At 42.3% G+C, this 21,039-nt stretch overlaps 1 protein-coding gene across 2 annotated transcripts in view; it reads right to left on the bottom strand.

The window, feature by feature from the left end:
* LOC123768400 (hematopoietic prostaglandin D synthase) overlaps positions 1–21,039 on the bottom strand; it is a 138,023-nt gene that overhangs the window by 24,895 nt on the left and 92,089 nt on the right. The window contains exons 2-4 of one of the 2 annotated variants that reach the window (XM_045758886.2): positions 12,629–12,801; positions 8,275–8,467; positions 7–51 (exon numbers count right to left, since the gene is read on the bottom strand). In XM_045758886.2, the coding sequence (XP_045614842.1) occupies positions 7–51; positions 8,275–8,467; positions 12,629–12,801 (411 nt within the window). The remainder of the gene's footprint in view (positions 1–6; positions 52–8,274; positions 8,468–12,628; positions 12,802–21,039) is intronic. The other variant, XM_045758885.2, reaches the window with a different exon arrangement.

Here is a 21,039-nt window from a genome sequence, read left to right on the forward strand (position 1 = left end):
TCTTACCTTAAGTATGGCCGGGGAGCTAGCCTCCGCCGTGATCGTGGCCAGCTAAAGACAATACATTCTTCATTAATGACTACGTTACTAATGACTTTCTCACTTACATATTTCCTCATCTTTTAACTCCTTAAATTGTAAAGCCATATCTAAGTGTTTGACTAAAGACGGGAGGTCATGTTTTAGGGGTACAAACTATTTGAAAATTAATTTAGCTTGTACCACAGTGTAATTCTTGCAGGGGAGGAACAACATCCAAATAACCAGTAAAGTCGTCACATAACTTTACTTTTCGGCCTCTGGCTGCTACGAAACTCACAAGGACAATGACAAAGAGTGCTGGGAAGACCGGACACCACGAGCGTAGCTCTTATCCTGTAACTACACTTAGGTAATTACACTTAGGTAATTACTACCGACATTTATTGGTATGTCGAAATAGGCTGAAAAATCAAAACTGTAGGCCTACCACATTGGCGGATCCAGAACATTTTATTTTGAATCTTAATTTTTGTTTAGAGATTGAAATAAATACTGAAATATACTGAAATATACTGTACTGCTTGATTTAGCTTATCATCCTGTATGTATCTGAACAATTTATGTAGCATCAATATCCAAAGAATGGCCAAGGCACACATCAGGAGGTGACCAAGTAACCCATTCTTATTTACTGTTCTTTGTAAAAAGGAATTATTATTCATGGAGATGATGATAATAATAATAATAATAATTTATTTGCAAGAAGGTACAATGGGTTGGTGAGATTATATAAGACTGGTATTTTTACATTCATGTAAAGTCACTAATACGCGTAGCGTTTCGGCCAGGTCCTTAACCCCTTAACTGTGTTTCCTCCATATATGACACACCCCCAGTGCACAGGAAAAAATTATCTGTTATTTTTTTTTTTTTTAAAGTGTCAAAAACCCTTCCCTGGGTATGGGTATGTAAAAAAAAAATAAAAATTGTACTTACTTTGGCTGTTATGGGGTCCGTAAGTTGGGGCGTGACGTCATAATTCCCCGTTTGCCCGTGACGTATGCTCCCGGGGCCAGTAGGACGTTTGGGGCGGGGCGGGGCGTGTGAGTTGCCGCGAATATATTTTCGTTCATTTTTTGCGCACAGTTCCAAATACAATTTAATTGTTTTTACGTGCCAATTCAATGTATAATGAACACGTACACTATATTATGGCAGTAGAATATCTGTACTGTCCGTAGACACTGTGTTACGTGCATCACAAACAAGTTCACTTATCCTGCACAATTTCCAATGTATCATGCCTAATATATTTATATTTACACTTTATATACACACTGTACAGTATCACACACTATATACACACACACACACACACCATAAACACACTCAGTACTCCGCGAGTGTGCGATATGCTGCGAAACAGCCAATGGCACAGAGTGGCACCTTCCACTCCATGCACCAGGTGCTGATGCATCTTCGCTTTTGTTCTCTGTGGGTAGTGTTCCTGCATACTATACACACATGTTTACCCTTTTCCCGTGATGCTGTGCCTGGCATACACTCGAGCATGTGTACTCCGAAGTTCTCATTACCCCGCAGTCTGTCTGGGGCTGTGTGTGGCATTGTTGCTTGCACCCCGCGCGGTACAATGGAGCCCTCCTTGCCATACTTTACTAGCAGCTGTGACACAACACCAGCACCAGTACATATAGACGGTCGCCTGCCGGATTTTACTAGGTACATATTGAAGCAGTTGAGCACTGCAACATCCATGAGGTGGAAGAAGAACTTTTTCGTCCACTTCACAGACTTGCGCACGCACTCCACTCTACCAAGCATCATGTCACATTTATGGTGACGCGCATATTAACCGCGCGTCTGTCCTTCCACCGCACTGACAGCGTATTGTCACACTTGCGTTGCTGGCACTCACGGCTATACCTATACCGAACACTGGCATTTCCTTCCTGTGGGCCTTCACAGTGCCACATATGCCGGTGTTGTGGGCAAGGAGGTATCTGGTCAACAAGGGGCTGGTGTAATAGTTGCCGGTGAACAGTATATGCCCCTTGTTCAGCAACGGTTCCATCAGGATTTTTACGACACTGCCAGAGAATCCGTGTTCATCTTGAGCTGGTATGTCGACGTCTGTACCAGAATATAATATGTCCAAGACGATACCAGTCTCACAGCACAAAAAACTTCAGTTCAAAACGGTGCCGCTTTGATGGGATGTACTACTTGAATGCCAGTCGCCCCTTGAACAGTACAAGCAACTCGTCAATAACCACATTCTGTGCAGGTACAAAATAATCCCTGAACTTCCCTCTCATATCACTGAACATCTTCCGTACTTTCCACAGTCTGTCGTGTCTGTCCTCATTTGCATTATTCTCAAAATGCAGGCACCTGAGAATCAAGAGAAACCTATCACGCGACATGTACCGGTTGAACACAAGGCAATGGAACAAGGCTGTCTTTGCTTCAATAATCCTGGATGACAGCTTTCTCAAGTGTGCATCATCATGCTGAGTGCTAGAAACACGTACATTTCATCGACTGTCGTGTCCTTCCATCGCGTGAGGAGTGAGGCAGGTAAAATGCCTGTGTCTATGAGGCTGTGAGCGTACCTGTTTGTCTCAGTCACAAGATGCGTCTACGAAATATTCCATGTTTGCCATATCATTACCGGTATATGGGAATAATGCTGTAACACCAACATTGGTATCATCAAACGTTGGTATTTGAGGGACAAATGTGGTGCAATCCTCCCACACAATTACACCAGGGGGTTTGGTGTTGGCGCCAACACCACGGCCAACACCACCACGAGCACCAAGACCACGGCTACGTCTGCTGCTGCTGCTGCTGCTGCTGCTGGAGCTGCGTGAGGGTGTGCTAGGCGCCGAGGCAGATTTACGTACTGTAGGCCTACCACAAACAAATGATGTTGAAGGCCCATTGTCGTCATGCTGGGAGACACGCTGTCGCCTGCCTCTACGTGTTACTGAGGCAGCAAAACCCCGCCTGGTAACACCACCGCTGCTCATACTCGGGTCGTCCACACTACTCGTATCGAAGCCAATGTCACTGAAGCCCGAGAAAGATTCGTCACATGTACTATCACTGAATAAACTACTAGCGTCTGGGGACATACATGATGTTGGTGATGATAATGGTGTTGACCCAGGGCGGAGAGGCAGGCCGGGCAGGGCGCGTGTACCGTACACGCTCGCCACATCTTCCAATTCCGTCTTTCCCTCACTCGTATCAGATCTCTGAGTAAGGTCTTTCTCTGGATCATAATCTAGGTCATCATCCATAGCAACGTCATCATACAAAATATCGCGTATTTCCCCGGGTCACCGTGGAGCGGGAGCTCGTAGAGGATGCGTCAGACATGGTTGCTGCTGTGAAACTGAGGCTCCCCACGGCCGCGGGGCATGCTGGGATTTTTTTTCAAGATGGCGGACGGTCACTGGGGCCCCCAGCCATTCATACTATATCTGCATCACCGTGCGCCAGTTTTGAATGGAATGTGAAAAATAAAAATACCCGGAGGCGCTTTGCACAAACCAGACATGGGCGGGCCTGCAGGCATGTTGTGCAGTTTAAGGGTTACTCTAACACATCAGGTAAGATGAAAGGGTCCATTATAGCAAGGTTTTTATATCAACAAATAACTACAATATAAGTTGACAGAGGTGATTACACTTGTAAGGATATATATCTCACGTACTAATACTGTATTGGGGAAGTGGGTAGTACAAGATACAGTACGAGTTTGAAGCACAAGGTAGGAAAACTATGAGGTTGAAATTAGGTATTTTTTTTATTTTACTTTTGAACAGGGCATGGGTTGGACAATTTTTTAATTTATCAGGGAGTGAGTTCCAAACACTGGAGTGAGTTCCAAAGGGAGTGAGTTCCTAAATATAACGCAAAAGCCAAGTTTTTCATATAAAATCTGCTCAATTACTCCCGCGACACTAATTTAGTAGTGTATGTTAAAGACATATGGTTTTCCTATGGTTTTGTTACATGATGGGAAGAGACAACGCTTTGACAAGTGTTTTAAATGTTTGAAGTTACTCATCACTTTGAAGAGAAAACAGAGTGTTGAATTTTAATTTTTTGTTGAGACTAATATCCCTTGCTGCTATGTAGGTAGAGGGTAGTGGGTTGATAGGGCAGAGGGTACAAAATTGTGAAGAGAAAACACTAAGCAAGATGACTATACAGCACTTGGAAGGGATACGATGACAAGATATGAGGATGTCATGCCCGAAACGCTTTGCGTAATAGTGGCTTTAGGCATTGTATGTACTAGCTCTACCTATAAGTCTACCAATCCTTGTAAACATTTATTGTATGTATGTACCTTACCTAAATAAAATTGTATTGTATTGTATTGTATTGATGTTGTGAAGGAATGGTGCCCAGGCACTTTGACCATCAAGGTATGGAAGAAATATCTGCAAAAACACCAGTGTTGAATGTAATGAATCAAGGGGCCCAGAATGTGGAATGACCTTCCCAACCATGTTAAAGACTGTACCTCTCTCAACCAGTTTAAGTTAAAAGCGAAGCTATACCTAATAAATTCCCTGTAACCTACCTTACCCTTCTATTGTCAACCAATGTCTGTTTTTCTTTAAAGAGCGCTGTTTGTCGACATAATTGTATTTGTGCTGCTTTTTCATCTATGTTTTCATTTCTTGTTTTCATTCTACTCATTATGCTCAATTAGTATTAAGCTTGTCATTTAAGTTTATCATGCCCGAAACGCTTTGCGTAATAGTGGCTTTAGGCATTGTATGTACTAGCTCTACCTATAAGTCAACCAATCCTTGTAAAAATTTATTGTATGTATGTACCTTACCTAAATAAAATTGTATTGTTGTATTGTATTGTAATGAAACTCCATTTTCTGGGTGAGCCCCAGAGGCTCCCTGGAGGTATCTAAGCTGATATGTAACTATTAGCTTTCTGGCATCAAAGTGCATGGAGTTCTTGCCTACTGGGGACCACAACCCTTGGAGAGACACGAGGAGCAGTGGCCTATAGGCTGTTGGCCCCATGTGGTTGGGAGCATTCTCTGAAAATGTTAGATATTAAGTCACTGCACATCCTCTCATGTGTATTATATATATATAAAACACTGAACTGTAATGCCAATTCTGACCATAAAAGCTTCACTGTAGGTTGTAACAGAACCAATGAGCACCACACCAGAAACAAATACCTTTTTGATATTCCAAGAGTACGACTTAATCAAATTAGAAATGCTCTACAAATCAAGGGACCCAGAATGTGGAATGACCTTCCCAACCATGTTAAAGACTGTACCTCTCTCAACCAGTTTAAGATGAAAACTAAGCACTACCTAATTAACTCCCTGTAACCTACCTTACCCCTATAATGTCAACCCATGTCTCTTATTTTTAAACAATGCTGTTTGTGTCGACCAAATTGTATTTTTGCTGTTTTTCTGCCATGTTCTCCCTTTTTTATTTTTATATTGTCTCAACACATATTATACTTTAATCTCAATTAGTATTAAGTTTTAGTCTTTAGTGTTTTTCCTGCCCGAAACGCTTTGCATAATAATGGCTTTAGGCATTGTATGTACTAGCTCTATCTATAAATTCAGCAATATTTGTATCACCCCTTGTATGTATGTACTTTACCTGAATAAACATTTGAATTTGAATTTGCATTTGAATTTGAATGTCTGCCATTGTCCGGGTCTGGCCCCCAGAAAGGTAGGCGCCCCTAAACAAACACCTATTCTAATGAAAACATTGCTACCAAAAGCCAAACCAGTGGACAGAACTCCCCAATGAAAATTGGCAAATAAGGTGACGTCATCACATTGCCTCGCCGCTGTCTGTGCAACTTCCCTCTCCCCAAGAAGGGAAAGGGGAAGTCCCAGACCATCGTGCCGGCAATCCAACCGGTAGTTCTTAACTTGCATGTCAAAAACATGCGAAAACACTGCTGACCAGAGGGAGGGAGGGAGGGATGCCGGGGGAGCCTCTGGGTCTCACCCAGAAGATGGCGTTTCATTATATTCAACGCTGGTTTTTTTGGGGGTAACCCCGTCGGCTCCCTGGAGCTAAAACATAGGGACTTACCCAGAGGCAGTCAGTCCTCACTCCTCAACGCGAAGTCGCGACAACTAGCTGCAATCACCAACCCAATGCAACACAGGCCCTACGAGGACCAGGGACATTGACAAGGTAGCAAGAGGCCAGGACCCTGTTCGACCTCCAAAAACCCTGTGCCCGAATGTCAACCCAAGACATGTTGCCAAAGACGGTAGCCAAAGCAGCAAATTTCCGAATGTCGTGGGCATGGGGATAGACCACATTCTAGTTGGACTTAATAACCGATGGCCTTGAAGTCGGGGAAGGCCGCCACATATACCGGGAGATGCCGCGACCACACCGACACAAAGATTCACTTCTGTAGGTGCAAATGTTTGGCAGAACCAACTGAACGAGTTGGAGTAGACTGTTCAATGTGTGGGCAGGGGAATGAACTGGGACAGGCTGTCTGCCAGGACACTGGACACCTCCCTCCCTGGCCAGCCTGGTGAACACTGGTCACAAAGCCCCAGCCGAGACACAATGCATCCGTGAACACATCGAGTAAGGACTTGGGTAGGTGCCAAGGCACTGAACCCCGAAAAACCCAAAGAGGAAGCCGGCGACATAGCAACCGACGCAAAGCCCCAGGAGGCAGAACTCGGTGGTCGCGAGAGAGGTGGAAGGGATGTCTCTGAAGGAACCAGGTCAGCCGACGAAGACACACCCAACCCAGTGGGTAGACCATCATGGCAAAGTTCATGTTCCTGCACAAACCCTCGAGCAGCTGCCACATGAACCGGGAGCCCCTCAGGAACAGACGAAAGCTGGAACGCAGGCGACGGAGACCCGTCGGAGGAAGAGACAAGAAAGCGGTCTGTGTGTCCCACACAAGACCCAACCAAGACCTATTTATTGCCTTTCTCTACCTCCTCATCACAATCGACTTGAGAATTGGTGCAGGACGGACCGAAACGTCGTCGTTCCTTCAACTTCTAGTGTGTGGTCTGGTCAACTTACCTAAGTGTAATTACCTAAGTGTAGTTATAGGATAAGAGCTAAGCTCGTGGTGTCCCGTCTTCCCAGCACTCTGTCATATAACGCTTTGAAATTACTGACGGTTTTGGCCTCCACCAGCTTCTCACCTAACTTGTTCCAACCGTCTACCACTCTGTTTACAAAAATGAATTTTCGTATATTTCTCCAGCTGCTTTGTTTCGTTAGTTTAAATCTATGACTTCTTGTTCTTGAAGTTCCAGGTCTCATGAATTCTTCCCTATCAATTTTATCGATTTCTATTTTGTACGTAGTGATCATATCGCCTCGTTTTCTTCTATCTTCTAGTTTTTGCATATTTAATGCCTCTAACCTCTCCTTGTAGCTCTTGCCCTTCAGTTCTGAGAGCCACAGTGGCATGTCTTTGCACCTTTTCCAGTTTGTTGATGTGCTTCTTAAGATATGGGCACCATACAACCACTGCATATTCCAACTTTGGTACAAAAGTCGTGAACAATTTCTTTAGTATTTCACAATCCATGTATTTAAAAGCAATTCTGAAGTTAGAAAGCGTGACATAGGCTCCTCGCACAATGTTCTTTATGTGGTCCTCAGGTGACAGTTTTCTATATTGAACCACTCCTAGGATCTCTTTCTTTATCAGAATTCTTTAAAGATTTCTCACATAATTTATAGGTTGTGTGGGGTCTATGTTCTCCTATTCCATATTCAATAACACAGCATTTATTAATATTAAATTCCATTTGCCAAGTGGTGCTCCATATACTCTATATACAAAATACAAAAAATGTGTTTAGTGAATAATAGTTTAATTGTTTTGAGGAAGTAAGTCTTGTGTTACTGTAAACATCACAACACATACGTAGATTCTGTAATTATCTTAAAGGATAATCTTAGGCCGAGATTATACAATATAAATATCATACACAAAAATCAATGGTACTTGCTGATGACTCTGTTCTACCAGGCGAGACAATAGAGGAACTGAGAGTTAATTGGATGTATCCTGACACTGAGGAGAAACAAGTCTTATATGCCTACTCGGATAATCTTCAATGTTTCCGCATATACACTCCACGATCAACATGGGACAAAGTTTATATGATACATACAAACATATATGGAAAGTTCTAACAAGGCATAATATTAAAATAACAAAAAGAAACAAGTTTGATATACCCACTTAGCATAAACTATCTGGGCAGCGTGAGGAAGTAGGTCGTGGACGGAGTCGGCCACCTCGTCGCCCTTGGCCGCCTCCCACGGGTCCTCGACTGCCAGGCCGTGCGTCCTCCCCAGGTAACGGCATATTGCCACTGATTGGCTCAGCGGCTTCTCGTCCACGTACAGAATCGGCACCTTCCCATACGGTATTTCTGAAGATTTGGAATTAAATAGCCATGCCAGAAGAGGAAGATGAGACATTTTATATTACCATTTCATCAACATGCATAGCATTTCTGCCCGAAATGCTATGCGTGTTCTTTGCATGAATGTAAAAATACCAATCTAATGTAATCTCACCAACCCATTGTACCTTTTTGCAAATAAATTATCATCATTATTACACAGAGAAATCACAATAACGTGATATATCAATGAAGAAATTCAAGAGTGTCTTGATGAAAATTAGAACCTATGCGCTGGGTGCTCCCAGACGCGCTCTAGTCAACTGCACCACGACACGGAAAGGATTGCAACCTGGAGTGCTACTGCCCCCAAAAGTATCTCGAGGCTTCCACTGAAGCCTAACCGAGGTTTCACACAATTCCCCCATGCACTCGGGCTCTGTCAACCAAATAGTTCTACCTCTGACTGATTTTCTCTGTATACTTCAATACACAGAGAAAAATTACATGTGTTTTTCTCTGTATATTGAAGTAGGGGCATCAGAGGTAGAACTATTTGGTTGACAGAGCCCGAGTGCATGGGGGAATTGTGTGAAACTTCGGTTAAGCTTCAGTGGAAGCCTCAGAATACTTGTGGGGGCAGTAGCACTCCAGGTTGCAATTCTTTTACCATGTTGTGGTACAGTTGACTAGTGTGTGTCTGGGAACACCCAGCGCATAGGTTCTAATTCTCATCAAGGCACTTGTGAATTTGTTCAATATTCTTATTATTATTATTATTATTATTATTATTATTATTATTACATAATACTGATTAAGATATACTGAAAATAACTAAGTACGGATCTATATACTTTTCGACAAAATGCAGGTAGACTAAACACACAAATTATATGTTAATGAACAAATTATAGATAATATATAACTAACAATTCTCCCCTCCACATCAAGAGGAAAACAAATTAAGTAATGAACGAGAGAGAAAACCGAGGATATGAAGAAACTCACCGAGAAGTGTGACGGACCAGATTTGACAAAAAAGGTTGGGCAAGTTTCCGTTCGCTTAATGCCTCTGTTCACTTAGCAGTAAATATCATCCACTTGGACGGGATGGAAGAGTGACGATCTCGCTACTTGAAGCTCTGCGTTCAATCCCCGACCGTCCAAATGGTTGGGTACCATTCCTTTACCCCGTCCCATCCCAAATCCTTATCCTGACCCTTTCCAAGTGCTATATATATTCGTAATGGCTTAGCACTTTTCCTGATAATTACTCCCTAGCACTAAACAGGTTCCCAGGAGTTAGGCAACTTTTATGGTGCTAAATCCTGGGGACAGTTCAGTATCCAAGTTCAACCTTGGGGGAGGGGGGGGGGGAGGAACCTCGATACAAACCAAAGTAATATATACATGCACAGGCTTCCTGTCCCCAACCAAATGAATTGTCTGAGTGAGGCGAGTATCCAAAATTTTATCCAACAATTTATCAGGCATCAAGGGACGACAATCAGGTCTTCTTGGAGATAGATAGATAGATATATATATATATATATATATATATATATATATATATATATCTAATCTAACTTTATCGGCTACCTAACCTAACCTATAAAGATAGGTTAGGTAGGGTTGGTTAGGTTCGGTCATATATCTACGTTAATTTTAACTCCAATAAAAAAAAATTGACCTCATACATAATGAAATGGGTAGCTTTATCATTTCATAAGAAAAAAATTAGAGAAAATATATTAATTCAGGAAAACTTAGCTTAATAGGCAAATCGAGCCTTGCATAGTAGGCTGAGAAGTGCGTTCTGGCTACTAGGTACGACATATATATATATATATATATATATATATATATATATATATATATATATATATATATATATATATATATATATATATATATATATATATATATATATATATATATATATATATATATATATATATATATATTATATATATATATATTATATATATATATATATATATATATTATATATATATATATATATATATATATATATATATATATATATATATATATATGCATATATATATATATACATATATATATATATATATATATATATATATATATATATATATATATATATATATATATATATATATATATATATATATATATATATATAAAATGTGTGTGTGTCTGTGTTTTTTTTTTTGTGTGTGTGTACTCACCTATTTGTGCTTGCGTGGGTTGAGCTTTGGCTCTTTGGTCCCGCCTCTCAACTGTCAATCAACTGGTGTACAGATTCCTGAGCCTACTGGGCACTATCATATCTACATTTGAAACTGTGTATGGAGTCAGCCTCCACCACATCACTGCCTAATGTATTCCATCCGTTAACTACTCTGACACTGAAAAAGTTCCTTCTAACGTCTCTGTGGCTCATGTGGGTACTCGGTTTCCACCTGTGTCCCCTTGTTCGCATACCACCAGCGTTGAATAGCTTATCCTTGTTTACCCGGTCGATTTCCCTGAGGATTTTGTAGGTTGTGATCATGTCTCCCCTTACTCTTCTATCCTCCAGGGTCGTAAGGTGCATTTCCCGCAGCCTTTCCTCGTAACTCATGCCTCTTAGTTCTGGGACTAGTCTAGTGGCATACCTTTGGACTTTTTCCAGCTTCGTCTTGTGCTTGACAAGGTACGGGCTCCATGCTGGGGCCGCATACTCCAGGATTGGTCCTACATATGTGGTGTACAAGATTCTGAATGATTCCTTACACAGGTTCCTGAACGCTGTTCTGATGTTAGCCAGCCTCGCATATGCCGCAGACGTTATTCTTTTTATGTGGGCTTCAGGAGACAGGTTTGGTGTGATATCAACTCCTAGATCTTTCTATCTGTCCGTTTCGTTAAGTACTTCATCTCCTATTCTGTATCCTATGTCTGGCCTCCTGTTTCCACTGCCTAGTTTCATTACTTTGCATTTACTCGGGTTGAACTTCAACAGCCATTTGTTGGACCATTCACTCAGTCTGTCTAGGTCATCTTGTAGCCTCCTACTATCATCCTCTGTTTCAATCCTCCTCATAATCTTTGCATCATCAGCGAACATTGAGAGAAACTATTCTATACCCTGTGGGAGATCATTTACATATATCAGGAACAGTATAGGTCCAAGGACTGACCCCTGCGAGACTCTACTTGTGACGTCTCGCCAATCTGAGACCTCATCCCTCACAGTGACGCGTTGTCTTCTGTTACTTAGGTACTCCCGTATCCAACGAAGTACTTTCCCTTTCACTCCACCCTGCATCTCCAGCTTTCTCACTAGCCTCTTGTGTGGTACTGTATCAAAGGCTTTTTGACAATCCAAAAGTATACAGTCTGCCCACCCCTCTCTTTCTTGCCTGATTTTTGTTGCCTGGTCGTAAAATTCAATTAGCCCTGTGAGGCAGGACTTGCCATCCCTGAACCCATGTTGATGCTGTGTTACAAAGTTCTATCGCTCCAGATGTTCCACAAAGTTCTGTGTGTGTGTGTGTGTGTGTGTGTGTGTGTGTGTGTGTGTGTGTGTGCCTCTATTATGTTTTCTACATACATTTCTCTCTAACACACACACACACAATCCCCAGGAAGCAGCCCGTAGCAGCTGTCTAACTCCCAGGTACATATTTACTGCTAGGTGATCAGTGCATCAGGGTGAAAGAAACTCTGCCCATTCATTTCTGCCTCTGCTGGGGATCTAACACGGGCCCTTAGGACTACAACCCCAGAGCGCTGTCCACTCAGCCGCGGTGTGTGTGTGTTGGAAATTAAATGTAATAAACTCGTGTGATTTATCACATTGAATTTATTTGTCACATACTGCAGGGATATAAGCCAAATATATTATTATTGACAAATTTCCCCAATTTTTTGATGGATGACTCGCTTATGTTTGAGAAGAAACAACCACAATGACACACAGTAGTTGAAGTTACAGTATGTTATTTTGAAAAAAAATATTCACTTGACTTTTAAAGGGACACATCAGGCAGGGGAAAAAATGGCATATGAAGACATTGAAAGAGTAATTCTCTGGCCATTTCACACCTAATGTCTAACACTTTCAAACAAAACTAAATTGGTTTAAACTCATCTAGCAAAATATAGGTTCGCTCACCTGCTGCTTTCGAAGCTACTTATCTGGCAATTTAAAGGGTGACTTACCTGGTTTTTTGAAGGGCCACTCCGTCTCCCTGTTGTAGCGGACGTCGTCGAAGGGCTGGTGGGCGGCCACTAGGACCCAGCGGATGGGTTCACCGCGTCCCCGCAGGTTGAAGTATACCAGCTTGTAGTGTGGCATGGCTTCCCCGTGGCTGGTCCCTCCTGGCTGGTTCCCCCTGGCGGAACAACCACAATGATCGTTAGTACATGTAAATACTGTACTATCCAATGTATTCTCACAAACCCAATGTACCTTCTTGTATATATGTAAATAAAATAAAATAAAAATAAAAAATGTAGAATGACGGAAGTGTTGGGAGGGGTGTGCTGGTAGGTGGTGGTGAGTGGTGGTGGTGGGTAGTGGTAGTGTGGGGTGGTGGTGGTGGGTAGTGGTAGTGTGGGGTGGTGGTGGTGGTGAGTGGTGGTGGTGGGTAGTGGTGGTGGTGAGTGGTGGTGGTGGGTAGTGGTAGTGTGGGGTGGTGGTGGTGAGTGGTGGTGGTGGGTAGTGGTAGTGTGGGGTGGTGGTGGATGATGTGGTAATGGGGTTTGGTAGTTGTGTGGGTTAGTGTGGGGTGGTGGTGGTGAGTGGTGGTGGTGGGTAGTGGTAGTGTGGGGTGGTGGTGGATGATGTGGTAATGGGGTTTGGTAGTTGTGTGGGTGGTGTTGTGTGGTGGTGGTGGGTAGTGGTAGTGTGGGGTGGTGGTGGATGATGTGGTAATGGGGTTTGGTAGTTGTGTGGGTTTGTGTGGGTGGTGTTGTGTGGTGCTGGGTCACAGTGACATTGGTGGTGTTTGGATGGTTGTTATTTAAATTTTGCCCCGAGGGTCGAGTTTATTGGGCAGCGTCATTCATCCTGTGAGTGGACATACCGGCACAGCAGCATGTACAACACTCCCCAATAGGAAGAAAACCCGCTAGGTTGTTCATCCTGTCATTTCTACCCAGACACAGCTGGGACTTGCTAAACTGTATCAAATGAACAGCTGTTCTAACAAGAGATTAGCATTATCAACACTTAAAATCTTAAGTTATCTTGCGGGTGCAAAATGGGCGAAATCTTTTAAGAACAGTATTTTCCTAACTCAAGCAATATGGGGTTTATTATACTACACATAGTTATAATGTTATAATGTCCAAGGAGTGCCGGACCAACCGGGCTGTGGTGGGTATGTGGGCCTGCGGGCCGCTCCAAGCAACAGCCTGGTGAACCAAACTCTCACAAGTCGAGCCTGGCCTCGGGCCGGGCTTGGGGAGTAGAAGAACTCCCAGAACCCCATCAACCAGGTATCAACCAGGTAATGTCTCTCAGATGTTCACATTCTCTCAGGTAGTGATCAAGGCGGTCTCCGTCATTCTCACTAAGATTTTTCTATTTACCTTACAGGTTGAACTCGATCAGGAAGGACTGCATAAGCTAACACGTTAAGTGTCAGATGCAGCTTGTACTTTAAGGTAGAATTCATAGAAGGGCGAGAGCAAACACCAGGATTTGAATCAAGTTAGAAATCCTCATCCACTAGGTCGTTGACCTCCTCAAATGCAAGTGCAATTAATAAGAGTAGGTCACGAGTTCTCACACTAAATTTAATTTGATGTGTAGCTATGAATCAGGTTCAAATATAGCAACAAGCCTTCATTAAAGATCACATGAACAGTTGCATAACATTATATTATATATTATTATATATATATATATATATATATATATATATATATATATATATATATATATTGGTGTATACTGGCAGCAGGTTTTCTTTCAAACATGTTTCATTGAATATGACCGCATATTCTGTATTTATTATTTTCTGGTTTAGGGCTTCTATCCCTCTAACTATTTTCTTAGCATCAGGGCTTAATTGGAATAGGAGTTCTCCAAAACTCATTTTCGTACTTTTAAGGTGAAGAAAAGAAGTGATTTACTATAGAGTGTATTTACACTTATTTGTATAATTTGCACGACGTTTCGAACCTCCATGGTTCATTCTCAAGTGAACAGATCTTACAATACTAGTTGATTTTATACCCGCATTAGGTCAGGTGATAATACAATGAAGGTGAAAAACATGGGGGGATACATAAGGGATAAACATAGGGGCTGCAGAAGGCTTATTGGCCCATACGAGGCATCTCCTATCTAAACACAAAGATTAATCCAGTGTAATTGGCCTGTTATGTTGGACATTGTCTTCTGTGTTGGCATCGATATGTTCTTGTCTTGTCCTTACTCTCATGGTGGGTAGAGTAAATAGTTCCGTGATTTGGGTGTTCATGGTAGGTCGCTCTATTCTTATGTGAATTGCCTCAAGAATTTGTAATCTTCTTGAATCTTGGGTTTTGTCTATTATGCAAGTATTCTTGTTCAACATTTCTCTTGTTAGAGTAATGTCATGGGCTTGTCTCATGTGATTCCTAGGGGCACCAGATTGAAGATGGCATGTCAAACGCCTCGTCAGCTTGGCAATCTGGTGCCCCTAGGAATCACATGAGACAAGCCCATGACATTACTCTAACAAGAGAAATGTTGAACAAGAATACTTGCATAATAGACAAAACCCAAGATTCAAGAAGATTACAAATTCTTGAGGCAATTCACATAAGAATAGAGCGACCTACCATGAACACCCAAATCACGGAACTATTTACTCTACCCACCATGAGAGTAAGGACAAGACAAGAACATATCGATGCCAACACAGAAGACAATGTCCAACATAACAGGCCAATTACACTGGATTAATCTTTGTGTTTAGATAGGAGATGCCTCGTATGGGCCAATAAGCCTTCTGCAGCCCCTATGTTTATCCCTTATGTATCCCCCCATGTTTTCACCTTCATTGTATTATCACCTGACCTAATGCGGGTATAAAATCAACTAGTATCGTAAGATCTGTTCACTTGAGAATGAACCATGGAGGTTCGAAACGTCGTGCAAATTATATAAATAAGTGTAATACACTCTATAGTAAATCACTTCTTTTCTTCACCTTAAAAGTACGAAAATGAGTTTTGGAGAACTCCTATTTCAATTAAGCCCTGATGCTAAGAAAATAGTTAGAGGGATAGAAGCCCTAAACCAGAAAATAATAAATACAGAATATGCGGTCATATTCAATGAAACATATATATATATATATATATATATATATATATATATATATATATATATATATATATATATATATATATATATATATATATATATATATAGTTCCTCAGCCTTACCCTTTGGGTCTTTGTGAGCCGCAGGCCGGGTTCTGCTCCCCTATCTGTATCTTTGCCCCACACTTGTCTCGCGGATGTTCATCTTCCAATAGAACTAGTGAAGTCAAACCATTGTCTTTCCCGCCCTTTAATCTTCTCTTCTCTGGCTACTTGATACAGTTTTAAATAACTCTTGATTGCTGTCAGTGGGATGTCTCCGGTACTCTCTATTCTTGTCTCTTACATTTGATTGATGATTGATAAAGATTAAGCCACCCAAGAGGTGGCACGGGCATGAATAGCCCGTAATCTCTCTTACATTTGCTTTGAGCATCTTTATGTATGGTGGTTACAGTGTCAGGGTAGTGGACAGTAGTGTAAAAGGAGACAAATTGAGGTAAAAAATTGTCTCCTTTTACACTACTGTGGACGGTCCTGGCCGTGACGCACCACAAAGTCCCGGACTTGTTGGGGTGTAATGGACGGGCTCCCCGTCATATTACTGTCCTGTACTACATGGTACTAATGTTCACCGTTGGATTCACTGCCAACACAGTAACATCCACACCCCGCCTGCCTCCCCACACCTGTCACACCGCCTGCTTCCCCACACCTGTCACACCCACCTGCCTCCCCACACCTGTCACACCGCCTGCTTCCCCATACCTGTCACACCCACCTGCCTCCTCACACCTGTCACACCCACCTGCCTCCCCACACCTGTCACCCCGCCTGCCTCCCCACACCTGTCACAGTCACAACCTAAACCATAATAACTCCTAATCTCTGGAGAATTCCCTAAATTCTGTACCCAAATTATCAGCCAAATGTTATAGTCACTTATAATACTCTCCAGGCTACTCACCAACACTCCCAACTTCACCAAGGACGACTGCACGGCACTGTGTGTGTGTGTGTGTGGAGAGAGCAACCAATTTGGGCGATGTCAAACCAATCTCAACTATGCCAGCAGAGGTCACCACAGGTCCTGGCCTCCCGCCAAACACACAGCGAAACTACGACGTTGGTACAACGTTCGAACAAGTTTTAACACCTCCTAACCAGTTATAACAACCAATATAGCAAGTTGTAACAACGTTCTAATACGTCATAAACACGTTAAGCCAAAATGTAACAACTTTATTACAAGTTGTAACAAGCGGAAAATAGAGACAGTTTCGGTTTGTGTTTCCAGGGCTTCTGCCTTGTTGACGCCCTATCCACCACTGACTGCCACTTGCTTCCATCAGTATTTATTCAACTTTCCCAAACCACATCCGGTGACGGGTGTTGCGCCTCCACACACCCCGACGTCACAAACCCTCCCAAACTGTTGCTTCCGGTCAGTACCGGAAGCCATTCTGTAATACCGGCCGAGGGCAGTTATCCGGCCTAGCCCAACCGGTGACCCTCTCAAACCTTCCGGTGTCCAGGGGCCAGATTCACGAAAGAACTTACGCAAGCACTTACGAACGTGTACATCTTTCCTCAATCTTTGACGGCTTTGGTTACATTTATTAAACAGTTTACAAGCATGAAAACTTCCCATTTCTCTGTTGTTTTTGTTATAAACAGCCTCATGGTGCTTCGGAGCTCATTAACTGTTTAATAATTGTAAACAAAATCGCTAAAGATTAAGAAAAGATGTACAGGTTCGTAAGTGTTTGCTTAAGTGCTTTCGTGAATCTGGCCCCAGGTGACGCCATATACTGCTCCGAATTCATTCACTACTCTCAAACACGATCAGAAAGAGCTTCCGCTGTTAATACGTCTGAAAGAAAACTAATTTCTACATAATAATGTGGATACAACACTAGCCCATGGGAGGCAGCTCATATTGGCTTGAGTTGATACCAAGGAGGAAGTCACAAATATAAGCAATTTAACCCAGAAATTCCCTAGGACCAGAAAAAGCCTGCCAGGGTCCTGAAAGAATGCAAGGAAGAACTTAGTTAGTCCTTAACTCTCATATTTTCTATATCATTAGAGTCGGGCAGAAAACGGGAATCTTGGAGGGGTAACTAATGTTTTATAGCTCTTTAAGACGAGGATAGATCACTTGCGTCCAACTATACGGCAGATGGACTCCTATTTTGGAGTGGAGGAAGCAAAATAATTGTTCCATTATAGACAGGATACCGTCTATAATGGAACAATTATTTTGGTTGCTAATCTTAAGAACCATTCGTATATGTATACACAAAAAGGAGGATGTTGGAGTGAAGGAAGCAGGATGTTGGAGTGAAGGAAGCAGGATGTTGGAGTGAAGGAAGCAGGGTGTTGGAGTGAAAGAAGCAGGGTGTTGGAGTGAAGGAAGCAGGATGTTGGAGTGAAGGAAGCAGGATGTTGGAGTGAAGGAAGCAGGATGTTGGAGTGAAGGAAGCAGGATGTTGGAGTGAAGGAAGCAGGATGTTGGAGTGAAGGAAGCAGGATGTTGGAGTGAAGGAAGCAGGATGTTGGAGTGAAGGAAGCAGGGTGTTGGAGTGAAGGAAGCAGGATGTTGGAGTGAAGGAAGCAGGATGTTGGAGTGAAGGAAGCAGGATGTTGGAGTGAAGGAAGCAGGATGTTGGAGTGAAGGAAGCAGGATGTTGGAGTGAAGGAAGCAGGATGTTGGAGTGAAGGAAGCAGGATGTTGGAGTGAAGGAAGCAGGATGTTGGAGTGAAGGAAGGAATTATCTGGGGAAAGCGCCAAGCCATTAGTACTATATTGCACAGGGAATTGGTCAAGATAAGGTCTGATGGTTAGGTTGGGCACTTAGGTGCCCAACCACTTAGGGACGGTCGGGGATTGAACGCCGACCTGCATGAAGCGAGACCGTCGCTCTACCGTCCAGCCCAAGTGACCGAACATAATCCATCCCGCCCAGAGTGGATGTTGGAGTGGAGGAAACACTTATGTTTCAATGGATAAATATACAAGAAATGTATTTCTAAAGTTTTCAAAAGCACACCCGGTTGGTCCCCCTTGAGTGACAAGACGGACCAGATTCACGAAAGCACTTACGAACGTGTTCATCTTTCCTCAATCTTTGAAGGCTTTAGTTACATATATTAAACAGTTTACAAGCATGAAAACTTGCCAATCAACTGTTGTTATTGTTATAAACAGCCTCCTGGTGCTTCGGAGCTCATTAACTGTTTAATAATTGTAAACAAAGCCGCCAAAGATTGAGAAAAGATCGAACGTGTTCATCTTTCCTCAATCTTTGAAGGCTTTAGTTACATATATTAAACAGTTTACAAGCATGAAAACTTCCCAATCAACTGTTGTTATTGTTATAAACAGCCTCCTGGTGCTTCGGAGCTCATTAACTGTTTAATAATTGTAAACAAAGCCGCCAAAGATTGAGAAAAGATGTACAGGTTCGTGCGTGCTTTCGTGAATCTGGCCCCAGAACGCCTTGACTGACGGCCTTTTAATTTAGTTAAAATCTCACTCACTCCTAAACCGAGTGTGTGTGTAGCATATATCAGCTGCTACTCATCCAACCCGTCCTCTTAAGAATAACGTCACTTTTGGCTCGTATGCGCAATATGGCCAAATTTGGACGTAATTTGAAATGAAATCGACTCACAAAAGTGACGTACTGTTCCGTTTTCTGTTTGAGTCGTCCGGCCGACTCTGTAAGGTTAGAATAGATGACTTTCAATTCACGTTTTTCATAACGTTTTGAAACTTTATGAGAATTTCCTGCCCACCTAACCTATCAGAGGACCCTTAGCTTACTGTGGTTGAAAAAAAAATCCCAATTTTTTTTTTTTTATTTTTTTTCATTTTCAAATTACGTCCAAATTCGGCCATACGGACAAACGGCCAAAAGCGACGTTCTTTTTAAGAGGACAGGTTGACTCACCAGACATTACGTGTAACTCCAAGACATCACCAGTAAACATGGGGGCACGAGAGCCAAGATATATAGATTATACCAATCTTTTTTGTCGCAAAATGTATCTGTAAATCTTCAATAGTTCTGATGTTATTCCTTAATTTATCTATAAATCTATCTAATTTATCTAATTTATCTAGCAACCGTTTCTAGTGGCCTGGATGGAGACAGGAAGCCGGCGGCGTGTTAAAGCCTCCCAATAGTGTGAGTGATTTGAATATTTTGAGTGATTGTAATATTTTGTTGAATTATCTGCAGGTGTCTTGCAAATTGGCTATACAGTATACCTAGGTCATAACAGTATTTGTGTGTACGTCTGATAACATACTACTTGTGAAGGAGGAAATGTATATGTTTACCTCTCAGAATGTTTGGTAATATGTTTATTGTTTGTGATGTGTGTCTATGTAAGGCCTAAGGCCGCGTCTAACAGCCTGGTTGATCAGTCCAGCAACCAGGAGGCCTGGTCGACGACCGGGCCGCGGGGACACTAAGCCCCGGAAGCACCTCAAGGTAGCCAAGGTATGTATATATTAACACGTTGCACTGAATGGGGTGAGAATAGCTTGAGCTACCTCATCCCTTTGTGTGTATTTTACCTCAATAAACTTATTTCAATTTCAATTTCAATAGTGTGCTCCCAGAAGACTAGAATGTAACAAAGCTGTGATGAAATACATTTTTTTTTGTGTCATATTTCTCTTACTATACCCCGATGGTGCCCAGGTCTGTGTCTGTCTGTCTCTCTCTCTCACCGTCTCTCCCATTTCCATTCCTGTCATTCTTACATTTTCCCTCCCTCCATCTTATTCTTACATTCTCCATCCCTTCTCTTCCCCCATTCGTCTCATACGCCCATGCTAACCATGCTAAAGTCAGTTCAGTCAATATCTGGAGCCACTATTAATAAAATTAACGCTAAAGTCTATGGACTTTAATAGCAAGTTATCAAGAATTGACAATAGCAAGTAATTGTGCAAGGAATAAAGGGAGTTAAGCAAGACGCAATAACACCTTCAATATATTAGTTATCTTATTACTACACATATATATACACAGTCTCTCTTTCAGGTATTTATTTTTTTTTGAGATATATACAAGAGTTGTTACATTCTTGTACAGCCACTAGTACGCGTAGCGTTTCGGGCAGGTCCCTGGAATACGATCCCCGCCGCGAAGAATCGTTTTTTCATCCAAGTACACATTTTACTGTTGCGTTAAACAGAGGCTACAGTTAAGGAATTGCGCCCAGTAAATCCTCCCCGGCCAGGATACGAACCCATGACATAGCGCTCGCGGAACGCCAGGCGAGTGTCTTACCAC

The sequence above is a fragment of the Procambarus clarkii genome, chromosome 35, assembly GCF_040958095.1.
Source record: "Procambarus clarkii isolate CNS0578487 chromosome 35, FALCON_Pclarkii_2.0, whole genome shotgun sequence".
Lineage (NCBI taxonomy): Eukaryota > Metazoa > Arthropoda > Malacostraca > Decapoda > Cambaridae > Procambarus > Procambarus clarkii.